This window comes from Pogona vitticeps, chromosome 2, assembly GCF_051106095.1.
Source record: "Pogona vitticeps strain Pit_001003342236 chromosome 2, PviZW2.1, whole genome shotgun sequence".
In the NCBI taxonomy this organism is placed as follows: Eukaryota; Metazoa; Chordata; class Lepidosauria; order Squamata; family Agamidae; genus Pogona; species Pogona vitticeps.
In genome coordinates, this window is record NC_135784.1 from 14,627,684 (window position 1) to 14,652,776 (window position 25,093).

The 25,093-nt window shown below is 44.6% G+C and overlaps 1 protein-coding gene and 1 non-coding gene across 2 annotated transcripts in view; one reads left to right on the forward strand and one right to left on the reverse strand.

The window, feature by feature from the left end:
• Positions 1-24,812, forward strand: part of LOC144587168 (uncharacterized) — a 93,005-nt gene extending 68,193 nt beyond the window's left edge. The window contains 2 exon segments of the mRNA XM_078386785.1: positions 1,499-2,662; positions 23,522-24,812. Of these exon segments, the coding sequence (XP_078242911.1) occupies positions 1,499-2,662; positions 23,522-24,711 (2,354 nt within the window). The 3' untranslated portion in view covers positions 24,712-24,812.
• On the reverse strand, positions 7,050-7,233 carry LOC144587673 (U2 spliceosomal RNA). Its single transcript, XR_013542834.1, has one exon. It is a non-coding gene; the product is annotated as a U2 spliceosomal RNA (small nuclear RNA).
• Positions 24,813-25,093: the final 281 nt, after the last annotated feature.

The window sequence follows — 25,093 nt, forward strand, 5'->3', positions numbered from 1 at the left end:
ATAGGCTAAAATGAGGCCCTATGCCAAGAGTGGGAATTTAAGAGAAATATACCCTAACAGGATATTCCTGCTAACTCCTGGTGGGGGTTAAGCTAAGAAATGAATTCAGCTCTGAAAGCTTTCAAGCTTTTAGAAAAGTCAGCTCAAAGAGGGCTGGTGATGCTAAAATAAAATCCACTAATAGTTATAGGATTTAGTTAACAGGATGGTGCAGAGTTACATCTCCTGTAACTTCCTAGGTCATCATGGGAGGGTGACTCTTTGTGACCCCATGGACCAGAGAACGCCCGGCCCTCCTATCTTCCACTGCCTCCTGGAGTTTGATCAAATTCATATTGGTGGCTTCGATGACACTGTCCAACCATCTCGTCCTCTGTCTTCCCCTTCTCCTCTTGCCTTCTCACTTTCCCAGCATCAAGGTCTTGTCCAGGGAGTCTTTTCTTCTCATGAGATGGCCAAAGTATCGGAGCCTCAGCTTCAGGATCTGTCCTTCCAGTCAGCACTCAGGGTTGATTTCACCAATACCTCTGTGCAATCATATGCACACAGACGTTGGCAGGGATAAGGTTGGGCGGGGTGTTGCTCAGATGTTATTTCGCAACACCTCCCATACTCCATGTGTGACACGACTGTGAAAATCAGACAGAAGTGTGAATTTCCTGACCTTTTGTGTCACGGGCCAATTTGGGTTCTGTTCTTTGCTTTTGCTGGTTAAATAAGTTTCTTCAACAGAGCTGTTTTCTTTAGGTTGTGGCTCTGACCCTGGTCGTCAGGATCTGACCGACTAAATTTGGCTCACCTGGGACACAAGGCCTAAGCTGGAATTCTCAGTGGCTTGGTGTAGCCTCGTTGTGTCCATGGTTTCTGTTCAGAAAGGAAACTGACCCAGTACTAGGTGAGAACTTCCTTTCTGAACAGGAAGCTAGGCAGAGCTTGGTCTATGCTGACCCATGAAGCCTTCTAGCTTAGCCTTTTCTCCCAGGCGAGCCAAAATTACAGTGTCTGTAATGAGGGAATTCCCGCGCTGGAGAATGATGGGATTTGCAGTCCACAAAATCCAAACGGCTCATCCCTAATTGCAATCAGGTCTTTGTGATCCCAGTCTCACATGCTGTGTCACACCAACTGGCGGTTAATGCCATTCAGAATTTGTTCCAGATGTGCGCCATCCTGTATTTGTTTTCACCTGCCACATTTAGTTGTCTGTGTGTCAGCAGTTTCGAATCAGCACATTTTGTCTGCTGATTAGAGCTTCCCTATCTGACTCACCTCATTGCCATGATTTCAACAGGAGATCAGAGAAGACAGGAGTATGAGGAGGAACCCTGTAGAGGGCCAGTGAAAGAACTTCACTCTCGAAGCAGAAAACAACAACGAAGCGAAACAAGAGAGGGGCAAAAGAGGAGGGAAGAGTCCTCTGATCCGGAGGCTGGGGATGTGCCCACTGTCCCAGTCCAAGCAGAAAGAAACCAAGCAAAGGAAAATATTAAATGCCTAGAGTGTGGGAAGACCTACAGCCAGAAATCTCACTTGAAGCGTCATCTGAGGGTCCACACAGGGGAGAAGCCCTTCAAGTGTTCGTACTGCTCCAAGGGCTTTTGTGATAAAGCCCGTCTTAAGGAGCACATGACCATTCACACAGGGGAGAAACCCTACGAATGTTTGGAGTGCGGGAAGAGATTCAACGTGAAGGGAACCCTTGTTTCTCATCAGCGGACCCACACGGGAGAGAAACCTTATAAATGTAATGTGTGTGGGAAGTGTTTCAATCACAGCAATGGCCTCGTTTATCATAAAAGGTTCCACACTGGGGAGAAGCCGTATGAATGCCCACAGTGTAGCAAGTGTTTCTCCGGGAGCGGGAACCTGAAAAGGCATTTGATGTTGCACACTGAAGAGAAACCCTATAAATGCCTGGAGTGTGGAAAGAGCTTCAGATGGAGGACACACCTCACTTCCCACCAACGAATCCACAATGGGGAGAAGCCGTATGAATGCCTGGAGTGTGAAAAGAGCTTCAGACGGAGGACACACCTAACTTCCCACCAACGAATCCACACTGGGGAGAAGCCGTATGAATGCCCACAGTGTAGCAAGTGTTTCTCTGGGAGCAGGGACCTGAAAAGGCATTTGATGTTGCACGCTGAAGAGAAACCCTATAAATGCCTGGAGTGTGCAAAGAGCTTCAGACGGAGGACACACCTCACTTCCCACCAACGAATCCACAATGGGGAGAAGCCGTATGAATGCCTGGAGTGTGCAAAGAGCTTCAGACGGAGGACACACCTCACTTCCCACCAACGAATCCACACTGGGGAGAAGCCGTATGAATGCCCACAGTGTAGCAAGTGTTTCTCTGGGAGCAGGGACCTGAAAAGGCATTTGATGTTGCACGCTGAAGAGAAACCCTATAAATGCCTGGAGTGTGCAAAGAGCTTCAGACGGAGGACACACCTCACTTCCCACCAACGAATCCACACGGGAGAGAAACCGTATAAATGTTTTGAGTGTGGAAAAAGTTTCTCTTGGAGCTCCAACCTGTCTTCACATCAGAAAAGTCACACAGGTGACAAGCCGTATAAATGTTTTGAATGTGGAAAAAGTTTCTCTCAGAGCTCCCATCTGTCTTACCATCAGAAAACTCACACAGGTGACAAGCTGTATAAATGCTTTTAGTGCAGATTCAGCTGCATCCAGAGGAAGAGCCAGAGTAATAAAGCCATTCCTCATAGTCTGGGTCTTGGTGAGGGCAATTCAGAAGGAACCACGATGTGAAGTTGGTGTATTTGTCAATTAATAAATCTTTTAAATCCATTTCATTAATTTGTTGTGATTCTGTCTTTTTGAGTTGCCGTCGTTAACTCACTGTGACAAGCTCAAGGAAATTAAAATAGAATATATCTATCAACAAATCTATTTCATATCAGCATTGTACATTTGACAAATATCTCATCCAAGGGAAGGAATGTTACCTTTTTCTTTTCTTGTGTTAAGGTGTTCAGCTCAGTGGAGATCGATTCCCCCACTGTGCCTTCCTGATAGGCTGGACCTGATCCATAGGGTCCCTTCCAACTCTACAGTTCTGACATAATGGTGATGATATGTGACGTGATTTTTCTAGAACAATTTGAACCGCTATAGAGTCCTGCCCCTTTGACAGGGGAATTATTATCTAGTCATCATACCTCACGGCTGGAATTGATCCATGTAGAGTGGGTAACAGCGGCCCCCAACCTTTTTTTGGGCCACTTGGGGAAGGAGGGGCACCCTTGTGCGCTTGCACAATGGAGTAGGAGGGTGCTTGTGCGGGTGTGTGCATGCATGAAGGGAGGCGCAGTGCTCATGCGTGCGGGTGTGCACTCATGCACATGGGCAAAGGGTGGTGTACTCGGAGGCACACATGCACAAAGGGATGGGGGAGCACAGGGATGCATGCGCAAAGGGGCTGTGCGGGGGAGTGCTGGGGGAAGTCTGTCGACGCGGCCCATTCTGGCTCAAGCCAAAGACTGTCACCAGGCTGCAGACCAGGGGTTGGGGACCTCTATGTTACAGTAATCCAGCCGGGAAGTAACTACAGTGGTGCCTCGCTTAACGAGCGCATCGTTTAACGGTGAATCCACATAGCGATGTCGCAATTGTGATCGCAAAAGCGATCGCATTGCTATGTTTAGATCGGGCTAAAATCGCATTGTGATGATCGGTAAGCATTTCGCTTACCGATCTTCGCAGTGTGATGGTTTTTTTAACAGCTGTTCGGCGGTTCCAAAATGCCCGCAGGATACAGAAAATGGCCACCCGCATTGTTTTCGCACCCTGCCCTCACTTACCGAGGGCGCGAAAATGGCGGCGCTATGGAGGAACATCGCAGAATGGTGAGTTTAGGGCCCCATAGGAACGTTTCAATGGGGTTTTCCGTTCCGTTTAGCGATGTTTCCACATAGCGACAATTAATCCGGAACGGATTAACGTCGCTATGCGGGGCACCACTGTATTGCATGGGTCACCAATGGCCAGATTAGACATTTCAAGAAAAGGGCACAGCTGGCACAGTTAAGTGAAACCACGCCCTCCACCATGGTGCAGCAGCCAGAAGATGACATGACTGTAAAGTAAAGCATCCCCTGAAAATGAGCCCTAATGTGTTTTTTGGAGAAAAAAATGTATATAAGAACTTGTCTTATTTTTGGGTAAACAGGGTAGTTCCTCTGCCCCTTCAAAATCCAGCTTGTGCTTCTGGGAGTTCTCGGTGCACATACTGCTGAAGCCTACCTTGTAGGATATTGAGCATAACTTTGCGAGCGTGTGAAATGAGTGCAATTATACGGATGTTGGAGCATTCTTTGGCACTGCCCTTCTTAGGGATTGGGATGTAGACTGATCTTTTCCAGTCCTCTGGCCACTGCTGAGTTTTCCAAACTTGCTGGCATACTGGGTGTAGCACCTTAACAGTGTCATCTTTTAAGAGTTTAAATAGTTCCACTAGAATTCCATCACCTCCACTGGCCTTGTTGTTAGACAATCTTTCTAAGGCCCACTTGACTTCACTCTGCAGAATGTCTGGCTCAAGGTCAGCAACCACACTATCTGGGTTGTCCGGGGCATCCAGATCTTTCTGGTATAATTTTTCTGTGTATTATTGCGACCTCTTCTTGATGTCTTCTGCTTCTGTGAGGTCCCTGACATTTTTGTCCTTTATCATGTCCATCTTTGCACAAAATGTTCCTTTAATATCTCCAGGTTTTTTGAACAGATCTTTGGTTTTTCCCTTCCTATTATTTTCCTCTATATCTTTCCATTGTTCATTTAAGAACGCGCTCTTGTCTCTCGCTGCTGTTCTTTGGAAGTGCACATTCAATTTTCTGTAACTTTCCCTATCTCCCTTGCATTTTGTTTCCCTTCTCTGCTATTTGCAGCCACTTTACTTTCTTGCTTTTCCTTTTCTTTGGGATGGTTTTTGTTGCTGCCTCCTGTGCAATGTTACGAGCCTCTATCCATAGTACTTCAGGCACTCTGTCCACCAAATCTAGTTCCTTAAATCTGTTGATTATACCTGAATAACTCAGTGGTTTTTCCTACTCTCTTCAGTTTAAGCTTGAATTTTGCTATGAGAAGCTGATGATCAGAGCCACCATCAGCTCCAGGTCTTGTTTTTGCTGACTATATAGAGCTTCTCCATCTTTGGCTGCAGAGAATATACTCAATCTGAATTGAATTTGGCCATTTTAATATGGTTTAAATAAATTACAGATGTGCTTTAGCCTGATGAATTATTTTATAGCGTTCAGATATTGTAATTCATTGTCCTTTTTTGTTGCACCCTCCTTTTTAAAACATATTTGTAAGCTACTCTGGGTCCTCTCCAGGAAGAAGGCAGGTGTTAAATGAAATAAACACATAAGTAAATAAATAAATGCCTAACTATTTTATTGCAACCATTATTACATGTTACACTTATAACCCTCACTTATAGTACATGTAGTGTTCAAGGTGGCTTACAAATATCAGTAATGCAGAATAAAGGCAGTCAAAGGGGAAGACCATGTCAAGTGTAAGCTCTTAAAAGTCAGCTAAGTCTATAAACTTAGTCATCATCTCCTGGCAAATAGAAGAGAGGGGGTTATGTAGGCAGTGACAGATTTTACTTTCTTGGGCTCCATGATCACTGCAGATGGTGACAGCAGCCACGAAATTAAAAGACGCCTGCTTCTTAGGAGGAAAGCGACGACAAACCTTGACAGCATCTTAAAAAGCAGAGACATCTCCTTGCCGACAAAGGTCCGCATAGTCGAAGCTATGGTTTTTTCCAGTAGCGATGTATGGAAGTGAGAGCTGGACCATAAAGAAAGCTGACCGTCGAAGGATTGATACTTTTGAATTGTGGTGCTGGAGCAGACTCTTGAGAGTTCCCTGGACCGCAAGGAGACCAAACCTATCCGTTCTGAAGGAAATCAACCCAGAGTGCTCACTAGAAGGACAGTTCCTGAAGCTGAGGCTCCAATCCTTTGGCCATCTCATGAGAAGAAAAGACTCCCCGGAAAAGACGCTGATGTTGGGAAAGTGTGAAGGCAAGAGGAGAAGGGGACGACAGAGGACGAGACGGCTGGACAGTGTCATCGAAGCCACCAACATGAATTTGACCAAACTCCAGGAGGCAGTGGAAGACAGGAGGGCCTGGCGTGCTCTGGTCAATGGGGTCACGAAGCGTCAGACACGACTAAACAACAACAACAAAAGTCTATAAACAAGGGATCTGAAATCATCACAACAAATATTAATTTTCACATTCCTGCTCATTTATTTTGGCACATTTTAAATTCTCCAGAGCACAAAAGCTTGGAAGCTGATTGTCCGGATATGTGTGTGTGTGTGTGTGTGTGTGTGTTTATGCCCCACCTCTCCCAAATGGAGTCACAATCTCCCCTTAAGGGGGACTTCACTTGACAGGAAGTCAATGCAAGGCTCGAGAGGCAATGCTGTCAGCTCACAACAGAAAGGGCTCATAAGCCGCGAAGCCTGTTACGAACACAACGTCTTACTCCAGACTGTCCTTGATAACATCCGCCACTGCAGGAAACAACGCACAGCGGCCTGGCTGAGCCTCACCAATGCCTTTGGCTCCATCCCAACGCAACCACATCTTGGAAAGACTTGCTGACTTTGGTATGCCCAAGGACTTTCTAGGGCTAGTCTGTGAATTCTACGATGGATGCTCCACCACCACCAGCGTGAAACTGAGAAAGTCTGTGCAAAGGCGGGAGTTAAACAAGGCTGCCTCGTTAGCCCCCTAGGATTTAACCTGGCCAGGGTGGAGCTGCTTCTCCAGAACATTCCCACACGTGCTTTTTGGAAAAGAGCCATGGCTACACTCATGTTCAAAAGAGAAGACCCCTCAAACCTGAAGACGAACTTCACTTACTGGATGGAAGTATCATTGCTCCCTATACCTTTAAGAAATGAAAACTAATTTTATGAATATCAATATTAAAATTAATAGAATTATTAAGAGAAGTTCAGAGAGCAATTTCCCCAGAGTATCTTTGCTCTCTGGCTGTCAAAAGATCTTTGTCTTTGAACCTTGAGCAAACACCAGGTTTATACATGGAGTGGACAGAGGAAGCCCCTCTTCTGTCTGTCAGGTCCAAGAAGCCATTGAATATATAAAGGACATATCAGATATTAAACTGATAAGAACAGATACTACATTTGATCTTAACCAAAAGGCAAAGAAGCAATACCTGAAGTTCTAAAAAAAACACCGGGTTTCCCAGAGCCAGCATCCTCCCAAGGACCTGAGAGCGAGGCAATGGGCCGAACCGCCCAGTGCCCCCTCACCAACCGCCCTCTCTCGGATCCCATGCTGCTTGCTCCGAAAAGGGCATACTTTCCGTCCAGAGGGAAAGCAAAAGCCTGAGAGGAAAACTGGCGAGAAATTCTGTGGATTCTTCAGATCTGGTCCTTTTCTCGAGGGGGAGTCGGATCCTCCGGGCAGTCATTGGACGTCTCTTTGCATATCCCCGCCCATTTCTCCCATCATGCTCTGCAAAAGCATTCTGCGTACTGGCGGCTGCCAGAGGTCCCCCTCGCTTCACTTTTGGTGGAGGGGATGCCCCCGTTCCCCCCCCCATGCAATCCGAGGGCTTGGATTGGAAAAGGGCAAGATGCACCAGGCCGATTCTTTAACAAAATTATATATATTCACGGGATTTCCAGGGTTTTCCAGGTAGACCCGACTCGGAAGTGGTTTCTCCTTGTCTTCTTCCTGGGGAGCCCTGGGACAACAGGGCAGCTGGCCCAAGGCCACCCAGGCCGGCTCTTCTCTCCTCGGAGGCCCACTGGGGGAACTGAACCAGCAACCTCTGGCTCTTCAGAGACCTGAAGCACTGAGCTATCCAGTGGCTGAGGGATGTAAAAAAAAAGATTAATAAAAACAAACACAAACGATGAAGCAGAAAACACAAGGACAGGCAAAATTGAAAACTTTCCACACCAGGGGATTTCTAAGCAACCGAGGCGCACATGTGGCTAAAGAGATATTTTCTACTCCGAAAAAAAACTCCACTCATTTTAGAGGGGCAAAAGAGGGTTAAGAAGCTGAGGGACAGAAGAGATCGGAAACCTCCGATTCACAGAAGTCGATTGCCAGAAGTCGAAGGTGACTTGACGGCCCACAAGAAAAACAGCATTCGATACGTAGTTCTCAAAATAACAAAACCAATTTTAAAAAATAGACAGAAACTCTCACCAGACGCTATAGAGTGAAAACAACAACAGGCGACATTGAAAAGTTCCACACTAAGTTTTTATACCAGCAAGCAAGGTGCACCTATTACTAAAAGAGATCTTTTTTATTCTAAACAACTCCACCAAAGGTTTATAGTGGGAAAAGACTGTTTTAACAAATGGTAACAGAAGCAGGGGTAAAAGGAGCAGAAAGGCAGAGTCTGTTCTGCACAAGAAAGGAGGGACCAGGGAACACTTCCCTTAAGGGTGTTTTTTTTGCAGCATTTCAACCACACCAGTTTTTGCACCTGAAAAAAAAGACAGCACAGCACAATGTGTGGAAGTGGAAGAGGGAAAACTGAGAATCAGAATCACAGGGTGTTTTTTTCTTTAATGGATTGTTGTTCTCTGCTGCTTTTCAATTTTTTTAGTATGAATTTCATTTACTGTTTTTAATACAATACTTGCTAACGTCCTTTCAAATATTTCTCCCCTTCCTGGTTTTTAGCTTTTAAAGATTGTCTTTTTCTTGTTGCACATCAGTGCCTTGGGTGCCTCTAAGGAGAAAGGCAGGGTGCAAATAAATAAATAAATAAATAAATAAATAAATAAATAAATAAATAAATAAATAAATAAATAAATAAATAAATAAATAAATAAATAAATGAATAAATGAATGAATGAATAAACAAACAAACAAATAAATAAATAAATAAATAAATAAATAAATAAATAATAAATAAATAAATAAATAAATAAATAAATAAATAAATAAATAAATAAATAAATAAATAAATAAATAAATAAATAAATAAATAAATAAATAAATAGCTTCCCCACTGATCCCCTCCCCGCGACCCTTGGAGATGTGGTAAAAGCGTTCTTTAGAACTACCTTTACACGAAACAGAGAGGGATTCAGAATGATCCGTCCCTATTGCCAGCAAAATCGGGTCCTGTAATTTTGCTCTAGGCGACTTCTCACTCTTTCACTCTTTCTCGATTTTAAATAAACAATCTGGAAGGTCTGCTCTTCCTCTTTTATTACTTTAGGACCCTAATTTCGTAGCGTAATGTGGCCAGATCAAAACAATCCTAGTTCCAAAATATCCAATTTACTACAGTAGCTTAGTCTAAACAAGGAGACAGCTTACAGACAATTTGTCTTTTTATATTTTATTATAAAAGATATCATTTCAACAAGCTCATTTTAACGTCATTCAGTATTTCCAAATTATTTCCAAAATAACCCCCAGCCTTAGCCACCAGTCATTTCCTCTATAAAGTGAAAATAATGAACTGTCTAACTATATCTTAAATAAGCATTCTTATGCAATCTCAAAATAAAGTCCTGTCGGTGTGTCGTCTCTCTCCCTTCCATCTCTTCTCCGTCACTCTCCGTCTCTCTTCGCCCATCTTTCTTAAATTAAGCCGTTGTGTCCTTGTCCATTGGAGTTTTGATAAGATAAGGGTCAGCTTGTTCTTCTTTACTTTTTTTTCTTCTGCTGGAAAAAGAACTGACCTTGTACAATTTTTTCTTCCTAATTAACCCCTGGACATTAGTCAGCTTCTAGTTGTTTCCTTGCTGTAATGAAACAAAATCCATCTCTATTCTACTTTTAAAATGTTCATAATCAAATTCATGACAGGAGAGTCCACCAACTCTTCTCGACTCCAGGGAGATGCTTGCAACGCACAAGGCGGCACCTTTCGACTTGCAGGCGAGCCTTGCCAACTCGCCGGGTTGGAGGGCTCCGAATCCCCGTCACCTGCACAAACCACGAAGTCGGAGGACAAAGTCCGTAGTTCCTGACCAGCAAAGACCCTCTTTCTCTAGTGATCAAACCACTGGTAAAAAAATTAACTATTTTTCCTTTAAAATGCAGGCAAGGAGGGGGGAGAGAGAAAGGGAAACCCAAAAAATGAGAGAAACAGAGTTAAACCACTTGCAAGCCATTCAAGGGCTCAGTAAGAATGGATCTCACTAACACAAATGCCTCAAGTTACCGGAAGCCAGATTTTGGTGGACGATCAGGAAAAACTTCTTCATTGTTAGAGCAGTACGAACTAGGACCATGGACCCAGTGACCTCGGGAGTTGGTGAGGGCTCCAACACTGGAGCCATTCAAGAAAAACCTGGATCCTCCCCTGGCAGATACACCTTGATCTGCATTCCTGCACTGAGCAGAAGGTTGGATTCAGTGGCCTTTGAACTCCATTATTCTAGTCATTTCTTATTACTGGCACCATAATGGCTTGAATTCAAATGTACAGCGGGCCATCATTACCCTGGATTTGGCCAGAAATGGATATGAAAAAAAAAAACAAGTTCCTAGATAGCAATTCCTAAATTTTTGGGGGGGGGGGTGTGGCATTTTGAAGAACGATCTTGGAAGAGGATGCCAGGGCTTAGTGAAGGAGAGAGATTCCTGTGGAGCTGCAGAGCTTGGATTCCTCATGGTGCCCAGAGAGGGGCCAAACTGGGTAGCAGCACAACTCCGAAAGAAGAATAAGCCACGTCTGAGCATTCTGCACCTAGAAAAGATTTGTCCACAGTCAGAATCGATGGCATGCAATTATTATTAAAGGTCTTTGGGCAACCCTGAAGGTAAAGACTACACAGTGGGAGAAGCTTCCTTTGCGGGCTCAGGTGTGAAGGCATCCGCCTTAGTTTTACAGTTTTCTGGATTTGTGATACCCGAACCAATAAAAGATAACCTTCGCTTCTTGAATTAAATAATACAAAAAGAATCAAAATAGTTCTAATTTCTTAAAAGATCCTGCATTTCCAAGATGGTTGTCTCTTGTTTTTCCTCTAATCTAAATTTTAACTTTCCACTTTCTGCCCCCAATAAATCATACGATTTCTCGAGAAGCCAGGCCTCCATTCTGTCCAGAATTCCTGATTAACTCTCCCTGAAACGTGTGTGATCATGGTAGCTGACACAGGCGACCAGGATCCTTAGAAGATCAGGAAAGCCCCATTTCTTGACATAAGGAATAGAAAAAAAGTGCAACTAAATGCTATGGGACTACAGTTCCTATCAGCCAGCACATCCAATGTGGAGGGATGATGGGATCTGTAGTCCCCACAACACCTGGAGGGTTGCACATTGACCATCTTTGTTTTTAGTGCCATGAAAATAAATAAAGAAATAAAGCCGTTGCATAGAAGCCCCTCCAGATCACTCCCTGGGCCGCCTTTGTGACTTTTCGGCAGGTCGTCCCCAGGCCCAAACAAAGGGGGCAAGGCCAGGTCGGCAAGGGACCCTTAACTGTTACTTATGGGGCTGCAGAAGCAGAGCAGAGGTGAGTCCTCTTGAGATATTTCGACCCTTGGGGATTTTATACTACATGAGCTTGTGGAGAGAAGACCTTGATGGGCAAAATGGCTGCCCAGATAATAATGAGATACAGTGGTGCCTCAATTAGCGAGCGCTTCGATTAGCGATGAAATCGATTAGTGATGACTTTTTCGGGGCATTTTGGTGCTCTGATTAGCGATGGTCCCTATGGGCAATTTTCGACTAGCAATGGTTTGGGACCATGCTTCGAATAGCGATTAAATTTTCGGTCCCCTGTTTCGATTTGCGATGGTTTAAACAGCTGAGATGCATTGAATAGGTTTCAATGCATTTCAATTGGGGAACCGCGTTTTGATTAGCGATGTTTCCTATGGAGATTTTCGCTTACAGACTGCAATCCGTTCCCATTGGAACGGATTATCCAGTTTTCAATGCATTTCAATGGGAAACTGTGTTTCGATTAGCGATCAAATCAATTAGCGATGTTTTTTGCGGAATGCATTAACATCGCTAATCGAGGCACGACTGTATATGATAAGGTCCACCTTTAGGACATACTGCCCATGTCAGCTCCTGCATCATAAGGGCCACCGTTAGGATAGACAAATATTATATATATTAGACAAATATTTTATATAGAGGTGGCCCTTATGATGCAGGAGTTGACATGGGCAGTCTGTCCTAAACGTGGCCATTATGATGCAGGAGATGACATGGGCAGTCTGTTCTAAAGGTGGCCCTTATGATGCAGGAGATGACATGGGCAGTCTGTTCTAAAGGTGGCCGTTACCATGTGGAGCTGACATGGGAAGTCTGTGCAAAAGGTTGTTCTCTAAATACCTAGCACTTTGCGAGAAATTATAGTTTAGGCCAGGGTGCAAGATGGAGCATGTTTTGCAAGCCATTTTCTAAGGTAGAGTTGGCTGCCTTGGGTTCCTGGACATAAAGAAAGTCCAAAGAGAGCCCTAATAGATGCAGTTTGGCTGGAAAAGCTTTAGGCCATTAGCTGTTATCGACCTCTTTCTGTAGAAGGTTAAGATATCCCATGGAGGGATCAGCATGTATTTTACCTTGTTCCAATGTCTAAAGGCAAAGAGCCAAGCACTGCATTCTAGTGACGTTAGACCAGTCTCTAATCGTAAGGCAGCTGCAGGGAAACATCTTGGCATTCCCAAAATGGATCTTAGAAAAATTGAAAGAACACTATTGTTGTTTTTGCCTAGTCGTTTAGTCGTGTCTGACTCTTCGTGACTCCATGGACCAGAGCAGGCCAGGCCCTCCTGTCTTCCACTGCCGCCCAGAGTTTGGTCAAATTCATGTCGTCCGCTTTTCCTCTTGCCTTCACACTTTCCCAACATCAGGGTCTTTTCCAGGGAGTCTTCTCTTCTCATGAGATGGCCAAAGTATTGGAACCTCAGCTTTAGGATCTGTCCTTCCAGTGAGCACTCAGGGTTGATTTCCTTTAGAATGGATAGGTTTGTTCTCCTTGCAGCCCAGGGGACTCTCAAGAGCCTCCTCCAGCACCACAATTCAAAAGCATCAATTCTTCGGCAGTCAGCTTTCTTTATCATCCAGCTCTCACTTCTATACCTCACTACTGGAAAAACCATAGATTTGACTATTCGGACTGTTGTTGGCAAGGTGATGTCTCTGCCTTTTAAGATGCTGAAAAGGTTTGTCATTGCTTTCCTCCCCTCTTAGTTTTTTTGATGTTGAGCTTCAGATCATTTTTTGCACTCTCCTCTTTCACCGTCATTACAAGGTTCCTTAATTCCTCCTCACTTTCTGCCATCAGAGTGGTATCATCTGCATATTGGAGGTTGTTGGTATTTCTTCCGGCAATCTTAATTCCAGCTTGGTATTCTTCCAGTACGGCCTTTCGCATGATGTATTCTGCATATAAGTTAAATAAACAGGGGGACAATATACAGCCTTGTCGTATTCCTTTCCCAATTTTGAACCAATCAGTTGTTCCATATCCTGTTCTAATTGTTGCTTCCTGTCCCACGTATAGGTTTCTCAGGAGGTAGATAAGGTGGTGAGGAACTCCCATTTCCTTAAGCACTTCCCATAGTTTGGTGTGGTCCACACAGTCAAAAGCTTTTGCATAGTCAATGAAGCAGAAGTAGATGTTTTTCTGGAACTCTCTGGCTTTCTCCATAATCCAGTGCATGTTAGCAATTTGGTCTCTAGTTCCTCCGCCCCTTCGAAATCCAGCTTCTACTTGTGGGAGTTCTCGGTTCACATACTGCTGAAGCCTACCTTGTAGGATTTTGAGCATATCCTTGCTAGCGTGTGAAATGAGTGCAATTGTATGGTAGTTGGAGCATTCTTTGGCACTTCCCTTCTTTGGGATTGGGTTGTAGACTGATCTTTTCCAGTCCTCTGGCCACTGTTGAGTTTTCCAGACTTGCTGGCATATTGAATGTAGCTCCTTTACAGTGTCATCTTTTAAGATTTTAAATATTTCAACTGGAATGCCATCACCTCCACTGGCCTTGTTGTTAGACAAGCTTTTTAAGGCCCACTTGACATCACTCTCCAGAATGTCTGGCTCAAGGTCAACAACCGCACTATCTGGGTTATCCGGGATATCCAAATGTTTCTCGTATAATTCCTTTGTGTATTATTGCCACCTCTTCTTGATGTCTTCTGCTTCTGTTAGGTCCCTACTATTTTTGTCCTTTATCATGTTCATCTTTGCACAAAACGTTCCTTTAATATCTCCGATTTTCCTGAACAGATCTCTAGTTTTTCCTTTTCTATTATTTTCCACAATTTCTTTGCATTGTTCATTTAAGAAGGCCCTTTTGTCTCTCCTTGCTCTTCTTTGGAAGTCTGCATTCCATTTTCTGTATCTTTCCCTATCTCCCTTGCATTTTCTATCCCTTCTCTTCTATGCTATTTGTAAGGCCTCGTTAGACAGCCACTTTGCTTTCTTGCAGTTCCTTTTCTTTGGGATGGTTTTTGTTGCTGCCTCCTGTACAGTGTTACAAGACTCTATCCCAAGTTCTTCAGGCACTCTGTCCACTAAATCTACTTCCTTAAATCTGTTCTTTACTTCCACTGTGTATTCATAAGGGATTTGGTTTTGATTACACCTGACTAGCCCAGTGGTTTTTCCTACTCTCTTCAGTTTAAGCTTGAAATTTGCTATGAGAAGCTGATGATCAGAAGCACAATCAGCTCCAGGTCTCGTTTTTGCTGACTGTATAGAGCTTCTCCATCTTTGGCTGTGGAGAATATATGGTAATCAATTTGATTTCCATCAGCAATCCATGAAGGGGAACACTCTCTATACTTGTGAGAAATCCTGGGATCCACGTTGGTATACCATATAACAGTTGGGGCAAAATCTTGAATAACAGCTGGTATAAATTGTCTGCATTCAATGCAGTAAAGAAAAAAATGGTAGATAGCTTTCTATGTGTTCTGGACTACTTCGATTATGGACCCACTTGACTCAACTTTTTTGGCAGTCCAGGGTATCTGCAATATGATCCGATCAGGCCGAGGGTGTCTGCAAAGATGACCATAATATTGTTTTGTTAATATTTAAGGAGTGGTTTCACCAATTCCTACCCCCCCCCCATGAATCTCCCTGCCTGAGTGTGGATTCGAACCCTAGTCTCGCCCATCTGCTACTCCCTCCTGGGTTGTTTTAGCTTTGCATAGCCTTGCTATAATCTTTGCTTTGAGAAAGAAAGATTTTTGATTCCTTCCTGCAGGCTGATTTATTGTACAGACTAGAGGTGGGAAAGCCAGAATCAGCTGCTTGTGGAGCGAGAAAAGGGATTTGTATGGAAAAGCCGACTACATGAAGGAATTCCAGGAAAGGATGATGCCGAAGACCCTGAACAGAGAAGCCTTGAACTCTGGCATAGGGTGTCGGGGCTTCAGAGAATTCGATCACCAGGAGGATGCTTGGCCCCGAGAAGTCTGCAGCCACCTCCATCATCTTTGCCGTGAATGGCTGAAGCCGGAGCAACACACGAAGGCTCAGATTCTGGACCTGGTGGTCCTAGAGCACTTCCTGGCCATCCTTCCCCCGGAGATGTCCAGCTGGGTGAGGGAATGTGAAGCGGAGACCAGTTCCCAGGCGGTGGCCCTGGCCGAAGGCTTCCTCCTGAGCCAGGCGGAGGAGAAAAAGCAGGTGAGATCAACGATTAGTCCTGGGAATTATAGGCCCGGTTGAGAAAAACAATTTCCCTGTAGCCACAAATCCCATCAGCCCCTGGCCGGTGACCCTGGTTGGTGGTTGGTGCATTCTGGGGCTTTGTTTATCTTTTCCAAGGGCTGTGAAGGCCCAACATCTCCCACAAATCGGCCCCTGGCCGTGCTTACAAGGGCATATTGGGATTTGTTGTCCTCTTTTTTTAAAAAAGCTCTCATTCCAAGGGGCTTAGAATGGCCAGCTTTTCTGCCCAATCAGCCTGGAGGTCATTATCCCAAAGATCTGATTTCCCAGGGACTTGAATTTGCACTAGCCACTTTTTCTGCTAAGTTTTCACGAAGGAAGGCATAACCCCAAAACTTGCCTTGTCTTGTTCCATTACTTCTCCAATCCTCTGTCTACATGCCGGAGCAGTCGGAAGTGGCTAAGAATACCTCCGGGACAGAAGGAGATCTGTCAGATGCTAAACAGAAGCTGCTCTTTTGGAATGACAACCTGGAGGAGGATGAAGGTGATACTTCACTGGGTAAGGATTGCTGAAGGATTGCTTCTGTTTCGTTGGTGTTCTGTGCCTTCAAGTCAGAAACCGCGTATAAGGACGCAAATAGGGCTTTCCAGGTAAGTGAGATATCCAAGGAGTGGTTTTACCGGTTCCACATTCTCAGTGAGTTTCCACGCCTGAGTGGGAATTCGAACACAGGACTCTGGAGACGCAGTCTGTCCCTCTCTTAATCACACTACACTGGGTATCACTGAATATCTCTAAAACCTATAGGCTTTAGAGAAAGGGGCAAAAGCCTATAGGTGGAAAAGCTGCAGAAGAGAGCGATTCAGATGATGACTGAGCTGGGGCACCTCCCTGAGGAGGAAAGGCTACAGCGTGTGGGGCTCTTGAGTCTAGAGCAGTGGTTCTTAACGTGGGCGATAATGCCCCCCAGGGGGCAATTTCATTTTTCAGGGGGGCGGTAGAATGAAAAGGGGCGGCGTGGGGGCGGTAGAGCAGAAGGGGGCGGTAGGGGGCGCTGGAGCAAGCCAAATCTGTGAAGATGGCTGTAGCCTTTTTACAATGTGCATGACTATATATTTTCCTCCAATCTTAATTTAGTTTCAGAGTTTTCATCTTGAAATTTTTAGTTCCTGCATTGCGGGGTTTTTTTATACCCTTTTTATATTTCTTTTTGTGTCTTAAAATTCGCTTGCAACTAAATCATTAAATGTTACTTTTTGGGGGCTTTTCATTTTCTTGGAATTGAATTTTGTTTTCAGGGATCATTGGATTTAAGTGTCTTAAATAAGTAAGTAAGTAAGTAAGTAAGTAAGTAAGTAAGTAAGTAAGTAAGTAAATAAATAAATAAATAAATAAATAAATAAATAAATAAATAAATAAATAAATAAATAAATAAATAAATAGGATATCATCACCGCGGGGAGGGGGGCGATGATAACTTCCTCAATGGCTCAAGGGGGCATTTTTTCAAAAAGGTTAAAAACCACTGGTCTAGAGGAAAGGCGCCTGAGGGGGGAACGTGATGGAGAGGTATCAAATTCTGCAGAGGGTGAATAAAGTGGATAGAGGGAAGCTCTTTTCCCTCTCAGGCAATACCAGAACCAGGGGACCTCCACTCCAGTGAAGTGTTGAGAGAGTAGGACAGACAAAAGAAGATATTTATTGACCCAGAGGGTGGTTAGTCCATGGAACTCCTTGCCACCAGATGGGGTGATGGCATCTGGCCTAGATGCCTCGAAAAGGGGGTTTGACAGATTCCTGGACGAAAAGTCCATCGCAGGTGAGAAGCCAGGATGATGGGGATATACAGTCTCCGGGCTTAAAAGAAAGTTCCTCCAAATTCCAGATGCAGGTGAGGGGGATCAGGAGATAGATATCCAGTTGTCCCATGGGCTCCCAGAGGCCTCTGGTGGGGGCCACTGAGAGATCCAGACAGCTGGACCGAGATGGGCCCTTGGCCTAATCCAGCAGGGCTCCTCTTAGGTTCTTATGTGGTTTTACTATTTTCCCCGTGTGTGCGGATATGGGGAGAAAAATGGGTATAATTTTCTATATTTTAGACACAGACTGGATTTTAGTAAAGTAAAGTTTTGTGTAGCACATCATAGTAGGCATCCTTCAGTCTCGAGAGACTATGGTAACGTTCTCTGTATGAAGGTCTTGGTACAGTGTCTTGTGTGGCTGAGGAGGCCAATTCGAGAGTGACAATCTCTTCCACATTGAAGACAATGTCCCCTGTCCAGCTTCCTGGCTTTGCTTGTTTCGGGACTGCCTCTTTGCCTCAGCCTGCTGAACAAGTGTCTCTTCAAATTGGGAGAGGCCGTGATGCACTGCATGCCTCCAGGCTGAACGCTCAGACGTCAAGGTTTCCCATCTGTTGAGGTCCATTCCTAAGGCCTTCAGATCCCGCTTGCAGATGTCCTTGTAACGCAGCTGTGGTCTCCCTCGGGGGCGGCTTCCCTGCACTAATTCTCCATACAGGAGATCTTTTGGAATCCGACAATCAGCCAGTCTCATGACATGCCCAAGCCAACGTAAACATCGCTGTTTCAATAATGTATACATGCTGAAAATTCCAGCTCGTTCTAGGACTACTCTATTTGGAACTTTGTCCTGCCAGGTGATACCAAAAATGTGTCGGAGGCAACGCATATGGAAGGTGTTCAACTTCCTCTCCTGCCATGCACAAAGGGTCCAGGACTCGCTGCAGTACAGGAGTGTGCTCAGGACACAGGCTCTATAGACCTGGATTTTGGTGTATGCCGCCAACTTCTTATTAAGCCATACTCTCTTTGTGAGTCTAGAGAACATGGTGGCTGCTTTCCCTATGCGTTTATCCAGCTCGACATCTAGGGAGAGAGTATCAGAGATGGTTGAGCCAAGGTACACAAATTCATGAACAACCTCCAATTCTTGCATGGAGATAGTAATAGAGAGAGGTGAGTCCACGCCCTGGCACAACAGTGTAGCACAACAGTTTAAGGAAACTCCTGTGAGAGCATAATTCTCTTGAATAATTGAAATATAACATCTATGTACAGCAGGGGTGAGCAACATCTGTTGCCCTCGGGCTCAATTTTTGCTACACGGGGCTATCCATGAGTTTCAAAGTCCACCTTCTTCTTCCCAAAGTGGCTAGAATTCTAATTCTGGCTTTCAAAAGGAATTATTTTGTGTGTGTGTACGTGCACATGTAATACCTTGTAGATATTTTGTAAGGCAGATCCCTACACCTGGAGGCTTTGAAAAGCAGTTGTTCACATTATTTTCACCAGCATTCTTGTAAAGTTTTGAATTTCTGGTCAAATTCCTTTGTGTGATGCAGTAGAAGTACAGAGATCCACAGAGCAGATGTGACAGGGTTCGTCACTAGGGTGTGACAGTTCCTTGATTTTGGACGGGGGGGGGGAGAAATGGAAGGGTCGAGTTCCTTGAAATAGAAATTTGATTAACAGCATGAACGGATTTGTCAGCAACAACTTCTGCAGGGCTCACAGCAGAATAGCGACAAGTTCTCCAATTGTCCACCCCTTTCTCCTTCCCTGGCCCTGAAGATCTTAACAGCTCTCTCTGAGACATTTTTTTAGGAGAAAGAATAAAAACATTTCAGTACCGCCAGGCATGAACAGATCAACAGAAAGACAACATGCAACACAAAAGGCTTCCAACATACTAAAGAGAGGGAACTAGAATGCTCAGCAGAGAGGCGGGGCTGTCTTTGAATGCTGAGATGGGAAGGAATGATTGGTTGGTGCTGGATAAATTGACAGGCACCCAAGCCCAGAAAAGTCCCTCTCAGCCAAACAAGCGACAGGCATCATGCGAGGTTGCAAAAAGTCCCAACAAAGCTCCAGTTTTAGGGGTCTGAAGGAGGCTGGGTTCAGAAATGGTCTTGGGGTGTCACGTACAAGCTGTACTATGCATAGACATGGTCTAGAGGGGCAGGGAAAAGATCAAATAAATAAATAAATAAATAAAATATACCTGATATAAAGAATAAAATATATTCTCCCACACACTTTTCCCTCCTTACAGGTGGTGAAGCTGTGCCAGGAACGTGTACAACTAGATCATCTGCTGTGGAGAATGGAATCGGAGTGGCTTTTGAGGTCAGGAAAGATGAAGTCAAGGATGAAGTCGCCCATGGCTTGAAAGTATCTGCCTCTTTCTCTTTGATTCTTTGCATCCGTAACCTGTGGGAAACCCACCTGCAAACCGGGAGGGCAAGCATGTCCTTCTGAGTCATAATAATAACCTTTGAGCTGCAAGGCTGGAAAGGGACCCTAGAGATCATCCAGTCCAGCCCCTGTCAAGCAGGCCCAGTGGGGGAATTGAACTCCCAACCTCTGGCTCCACAGGCAGGGATCTAAACCACAGAGCTATCCAGCAGTTCTTATTTTAGTTGCCAGGGACGAGCAGATAAAAGCAAGGTGGTTAGGATCCCAGAGCTAGCAGGAGAGTCATTGCGGTAAATAGGCTCTGTCAAAGGAGACCAGTGAATATTATTCATGATAAACATACAGCTACACATATTTAAATTTTTTGAAATATATTCTGTAGGCTTCCAAGAGGCTTGGTATGGCGTTATTAGTACTGTGTATTTTAGTTGTTGCGAGTCACCTTGGAACTCCTAAGGGGGGGAGAAAGGTAGCATGTAAATAAATCAAACAAAAAACAAATATTATTTTTATTGATTAAAATTATTACCTTGCCCTTCTCCCAAAAAAGGACCCAGTATAATATTAAACACAATATTAAAAATCAGAAAACAGTAAATGAGAATAAAGAGGCCCCACCTTGCTCCTGGTCATGGTGTAGAGAATGAGGAATAAATTTATTGTCTGACAGTTCCCGACCATTAGATCCAGGCAGTGGCCAGTAATTTTGGATCTGGGTAGCCTCAGTTGTTGAACAAATAACTAATTAAACAGTTAGGCCCAGAAATAACGTTTGGCAAGTTGGTGGTCAAGGAGACAAAAATGAAAATCTGATTTATTTAATGTTTTTTTCCCCACCTGCTGCTTTTCTGTCCGAGAACACCCAGAATCGGGTTTTGGACCTAAAGCTCTGACCCCTTCTGTTGGCTAATGTGATCCTCCTCTTACTTGCGCTGTTTATGGCCTTCATAAGTAAAATATGTTCATTTTTTTTAAAAAAAGAAGAAGCACACACTGGAAACGCCCTGGAAAAGCCTTTTGTGGGATCCTGCAAGGCAAAAGACCAGTCTCCATATATTAATGATTTCCTACCATCCGTGGAGGAACCATTTTAGCATTGAAAGGGGAAAAAAGTATTTTCTTCTCTTTTAGAATCCACTAATCTTGGAAGAGGTGACTGTGTGTTTTACCGAGGAGGAGTGGGCGTTGCTGAATCCGGAGCAAAGAGCTTTGCATGAGGAAGTTATGGCGGAGATTCATGCAAATGTAGCCTCTTTAGGTAAAGATCCCATTTATCCTTTTGTTAAGAGAAAATATTTAAGTGAGAATGTTTATTATTTACGAGATGATTCTCCCTGGGTTTGAACAGCCAGCATTCTGTTTTTCTAATCTAGAAGAAGTTAGGGAACTTTTTAGAGGAAAGTGGTTACCCTTGTTATAAAAACATTTAATCATCATCTTAGGAGTGAAAAGCTGATACAGTGGCATTCCGGATTAATCGTCGCTATGCAAAAACATCGCTAAACGGATCGAAAAACCCCATAGGAACGCATTTAACTTAGTTTAATGCGTTCCTATGGGGCCCAAACTCACCGTTCAGCGAAGTTCCTCCATAGCGCCGACATTTTTGCGCCCTCGGTAAGCGAAGGCAGGGCGCGAAAACACTAGTGTGGGCCATTTTGGGCACTCGCCGGCCATTTTGGAACCGCCGATCAGCTGTTGTAAAAACATCGCAATGCGAAGATCGGTAAGCGGAATGCTTACCGATCATCGTAATGCGAGTTTTTCCCTATCTAAACATCGCTTTTGCGATCGCAAAAGCGACACCGCTATGCAGATTCATCGTTAAATGGTGCGCTCGTTAAGCGAGGCACCACTGTACTGTCCTACTTTGGGCACATCATGAGAAGGCAGGATTCTTTGGAAAATACTATAATGCTGAGAAAGGTGGAAAATAGCAGGAAAACAGGAAATACATGATGGATTGACTCCCTAAAGGAAGCCAAAGGCTTGAGTTTGCGGGACCTAAGCCAGAAAAGTTGAGAACACGGCATTTTGGAGATCACATAAGCTAGAGATAACTTGATGAAATATAAGAGCAGTCTCATTAAACAGTAACTGTGATAAAGCAATGCATTAAAACGGCAATCTTGGCCAGAGATCCCAGGATAGGATAGGCTAAAATGAGGCCCTATGCCAAGAGTGGGAATTTAAGAGAAATATACCCTAACAGGATATTCCTGCTAACTCCTGGTGGGGGTTAAGCTAAGAAATGAATTCAGCTCTGAAAGCTTTCAAGCTTTTAGAAAAGTCAGCTCAAAGAGGGCTGGTGATGCTAAAATAAAATCCACTAATAGTTATAGGATTTAGTTAACAGGATGGTGCAGAGTTACATCTCCTGTAACTTCCTAGGTCATCATGGGAGGGTGACTCTTTGTGACCCCATGGACCAGAGAACGCCCGGCCCTCCTATCTTCCACTGCCTCCTGGAGTTTGATCAAATTCATATTGGTGGCTTCGATGACACTGTCCAACCATCTCGTCCTCTGTCTTCCCCTTCTCCTCTTGCCTTCTCACTTTCCCAGCATCAAGGTCTTGTCCAGGGAGTCTTTTCTTCTCATGAGATGGCCAAAGTATCGGAGCCTCAGCTTCAGGATCTGTCCTTCCAGTCAGCACTCAGGGTTGATTTCACCAATACCTCTGTGCAATCATATGCACACAGACGTTGGCAGGGATAAGGTTGGGCGGGGTGTTGCTCAGATGTTATTTCGCAACACCTCCCATACTCCATGTGTGACACGACTGTGAAAATCAGACAGAAGTGTGAATTTCCTGACCTTTTGTGTCACGGGCCAATTTGGGTTCTGTTCTTTGCTTTTGCTGGTTAAATAAGTTTCTTCAACAGAGCTGTTTTCTTTAGGTTGTGGCTCTGACCCTGGTCGTCAGGATCTGACCGACTAAATTTGGCTCACCTGGGACACAAGGCCTAAGCTGGAATTCTCAGTGGCTTGGTGTAGCCTCGTTGTGTCCATGGTTTCTGTTCAGAAAGGAAACTGACCCAGTACTAGGTGAGAACTTCCTTTCTGAACAGGAAGCTAGGCAGAGCTTGGTCTATGCTGACCCATGAAGCCTTCTAGCTTAGCCTTTTCTCCCAGGCGAGCCAAAATTACAGTGTCTGTAATGAGGGAATTCCCGCGCTGGAGAATGATGGGATTTGCAGTCCACAAAATCCAAACGGCTCATCCCTAATTGCAATCAGGTCTTTGTGATCCCAGTCTCACATGCTGTGTCACACCAACTGGCGGTTAATGCCATTCAGAATTTGTTCCAGATGTGCGCCATCCTGTATTTGTTTTCACCTGCCACATTTAGTTGTCTGTGTGTCAGCAGTTTCGAATCAGCACATTTTGTCTGCTGATTAGAGCTTCCCTATCTGACTCACCTCATTGCCATGATTTCAACAGGAGATCAGAGAAGACAGGAGTATGAGGAGGAACCCTGTAGAGGGCCAGTGAAAGAACTTCACTCTCGAAGCAGAAAACAACAACGAAGCGAAACAAGAGAGGGGCAAAAGAGGAGGGAAGAGTCCTCTGATCCGGAGGCTGGGGATGTGCCCACTGTCCCAGTCCAAGCAGAAAGAAACCAAGCAAAGGAAAATATTAAATGCCTAGAGTGTGGGAAGACCTACAGCCAGAAATCTCACTTGAAGCGTCATCTGAGGGTCCACACAGGGGAGAAGCCCTTCAAGTGTTCGTACTGCTCCAAGGGCTTTTGTGATAAAGCCCGTCTTAAGGAGCACATGACCATTCACACAGGGGAGAAACCCTACGAATGTTTGGAGTGCGGGAAGAGATTCAACGTGAAGGGAACCCTTGTTTCTCATCAGCGGACCCACACGGGAGAGAAACCTTATAAATGTAATGTGTGTGGGAAGTGTTTCAATCACAGCAATGGCCTCGTTTATCATAAAAGGTTCCACACTGGGGAGAAGCCGTATGAATGCCCACAGTGTAGCAAGTGTTTCTCCGGGAGCGGGAACCTGAAAAGGCATTTGATGTTGCACACTGAAGAGAAACCCTATAAATGCCTGGAGTGTGGAAAGAGCTTCAGATGGAGGACACACCTCACTTCCCACCAACGAATCCACAATGGGGAGAAGCCGTATGAATGCCTGGAGTGTGAAAAGAGCTTCAGACGGAGGACACACCTAACTTCCCACCAACGAATCCACACTGGGGAGAAGCCGTATGAATGCCCACAGTGTAGCAAGTGTTTCTCTGGGAGCAGGGACCTGAAAAGGCATTTGATGTTGCACGCTGAAGAGAAACCCTATAAATGCCTGGAGTGTGCAAAGAGCTTCAGACGGAGGACACACCTCACTTCCCACCAACGAATCCACAATGGGGAGAAGCCGTATGAATGCCTGGAGTGTGCAAAGAGCTTCAGACGGAGGACACACCTCACTTCCCACCAACGAATCCACACTGGGGAGAAGCCGTATGAATGCCCACAGTGTAGCAAGTGTTTCTCTGGGAGCAGGGACCTGAAAAGGCATTTGATGTTGCACGCTGAAGAGAAACCCTATAAATGCCTGGAGTGTGCAAAGAGCTTCAGACGGAGGACACACCTCACTTCCCACCAACGAATCCACACGGGAGAGAAACCGTATAAATGTTTTGAGTGTGGAAAAAGTTTCTCTTGGAGCTCCAACCTGTCTTCACATCAGAAAAGTCACACAGGTGACAAGCCGTATAAATGTTTTGAATGTGGAAAAAGTTTCTCTCAGAGCTCCCATCTGTCTTACCATCAGAAAACTCACACAGGTGACAAGCTGTATAAATGCTTTTAGTGCAGATTCAGCTGCATCCAGAGGAAGAGCCAGAGTAATAAAGCCATTCCTCATAGTCTGGGTCTTGGTGAGGGCAATTCAGAAGGAACCACGATGTGAAGTTGGTGTATTTGTCAATTAATAAATCTTTTAAATCCATTTCATTAATTTGTTGTGATTCTGTCTTTTTGAGTTGCCGTCGTTAACTCACTGTGACAAGCTCAAGGAAATTAAAATAGAATATATCTATCAACAAATCTATTTCATATCAGCATTGTACATTTGACAAATATCTCATCCAAGGGAAGGAATGTTACCTTTTTCTTTTCTTGTGTTAAGGTGTTCAGCTCAGTGGAGATCGATTCCCCCACTGTGCCTTCCTGATAGGCTGGACCTGATCCAT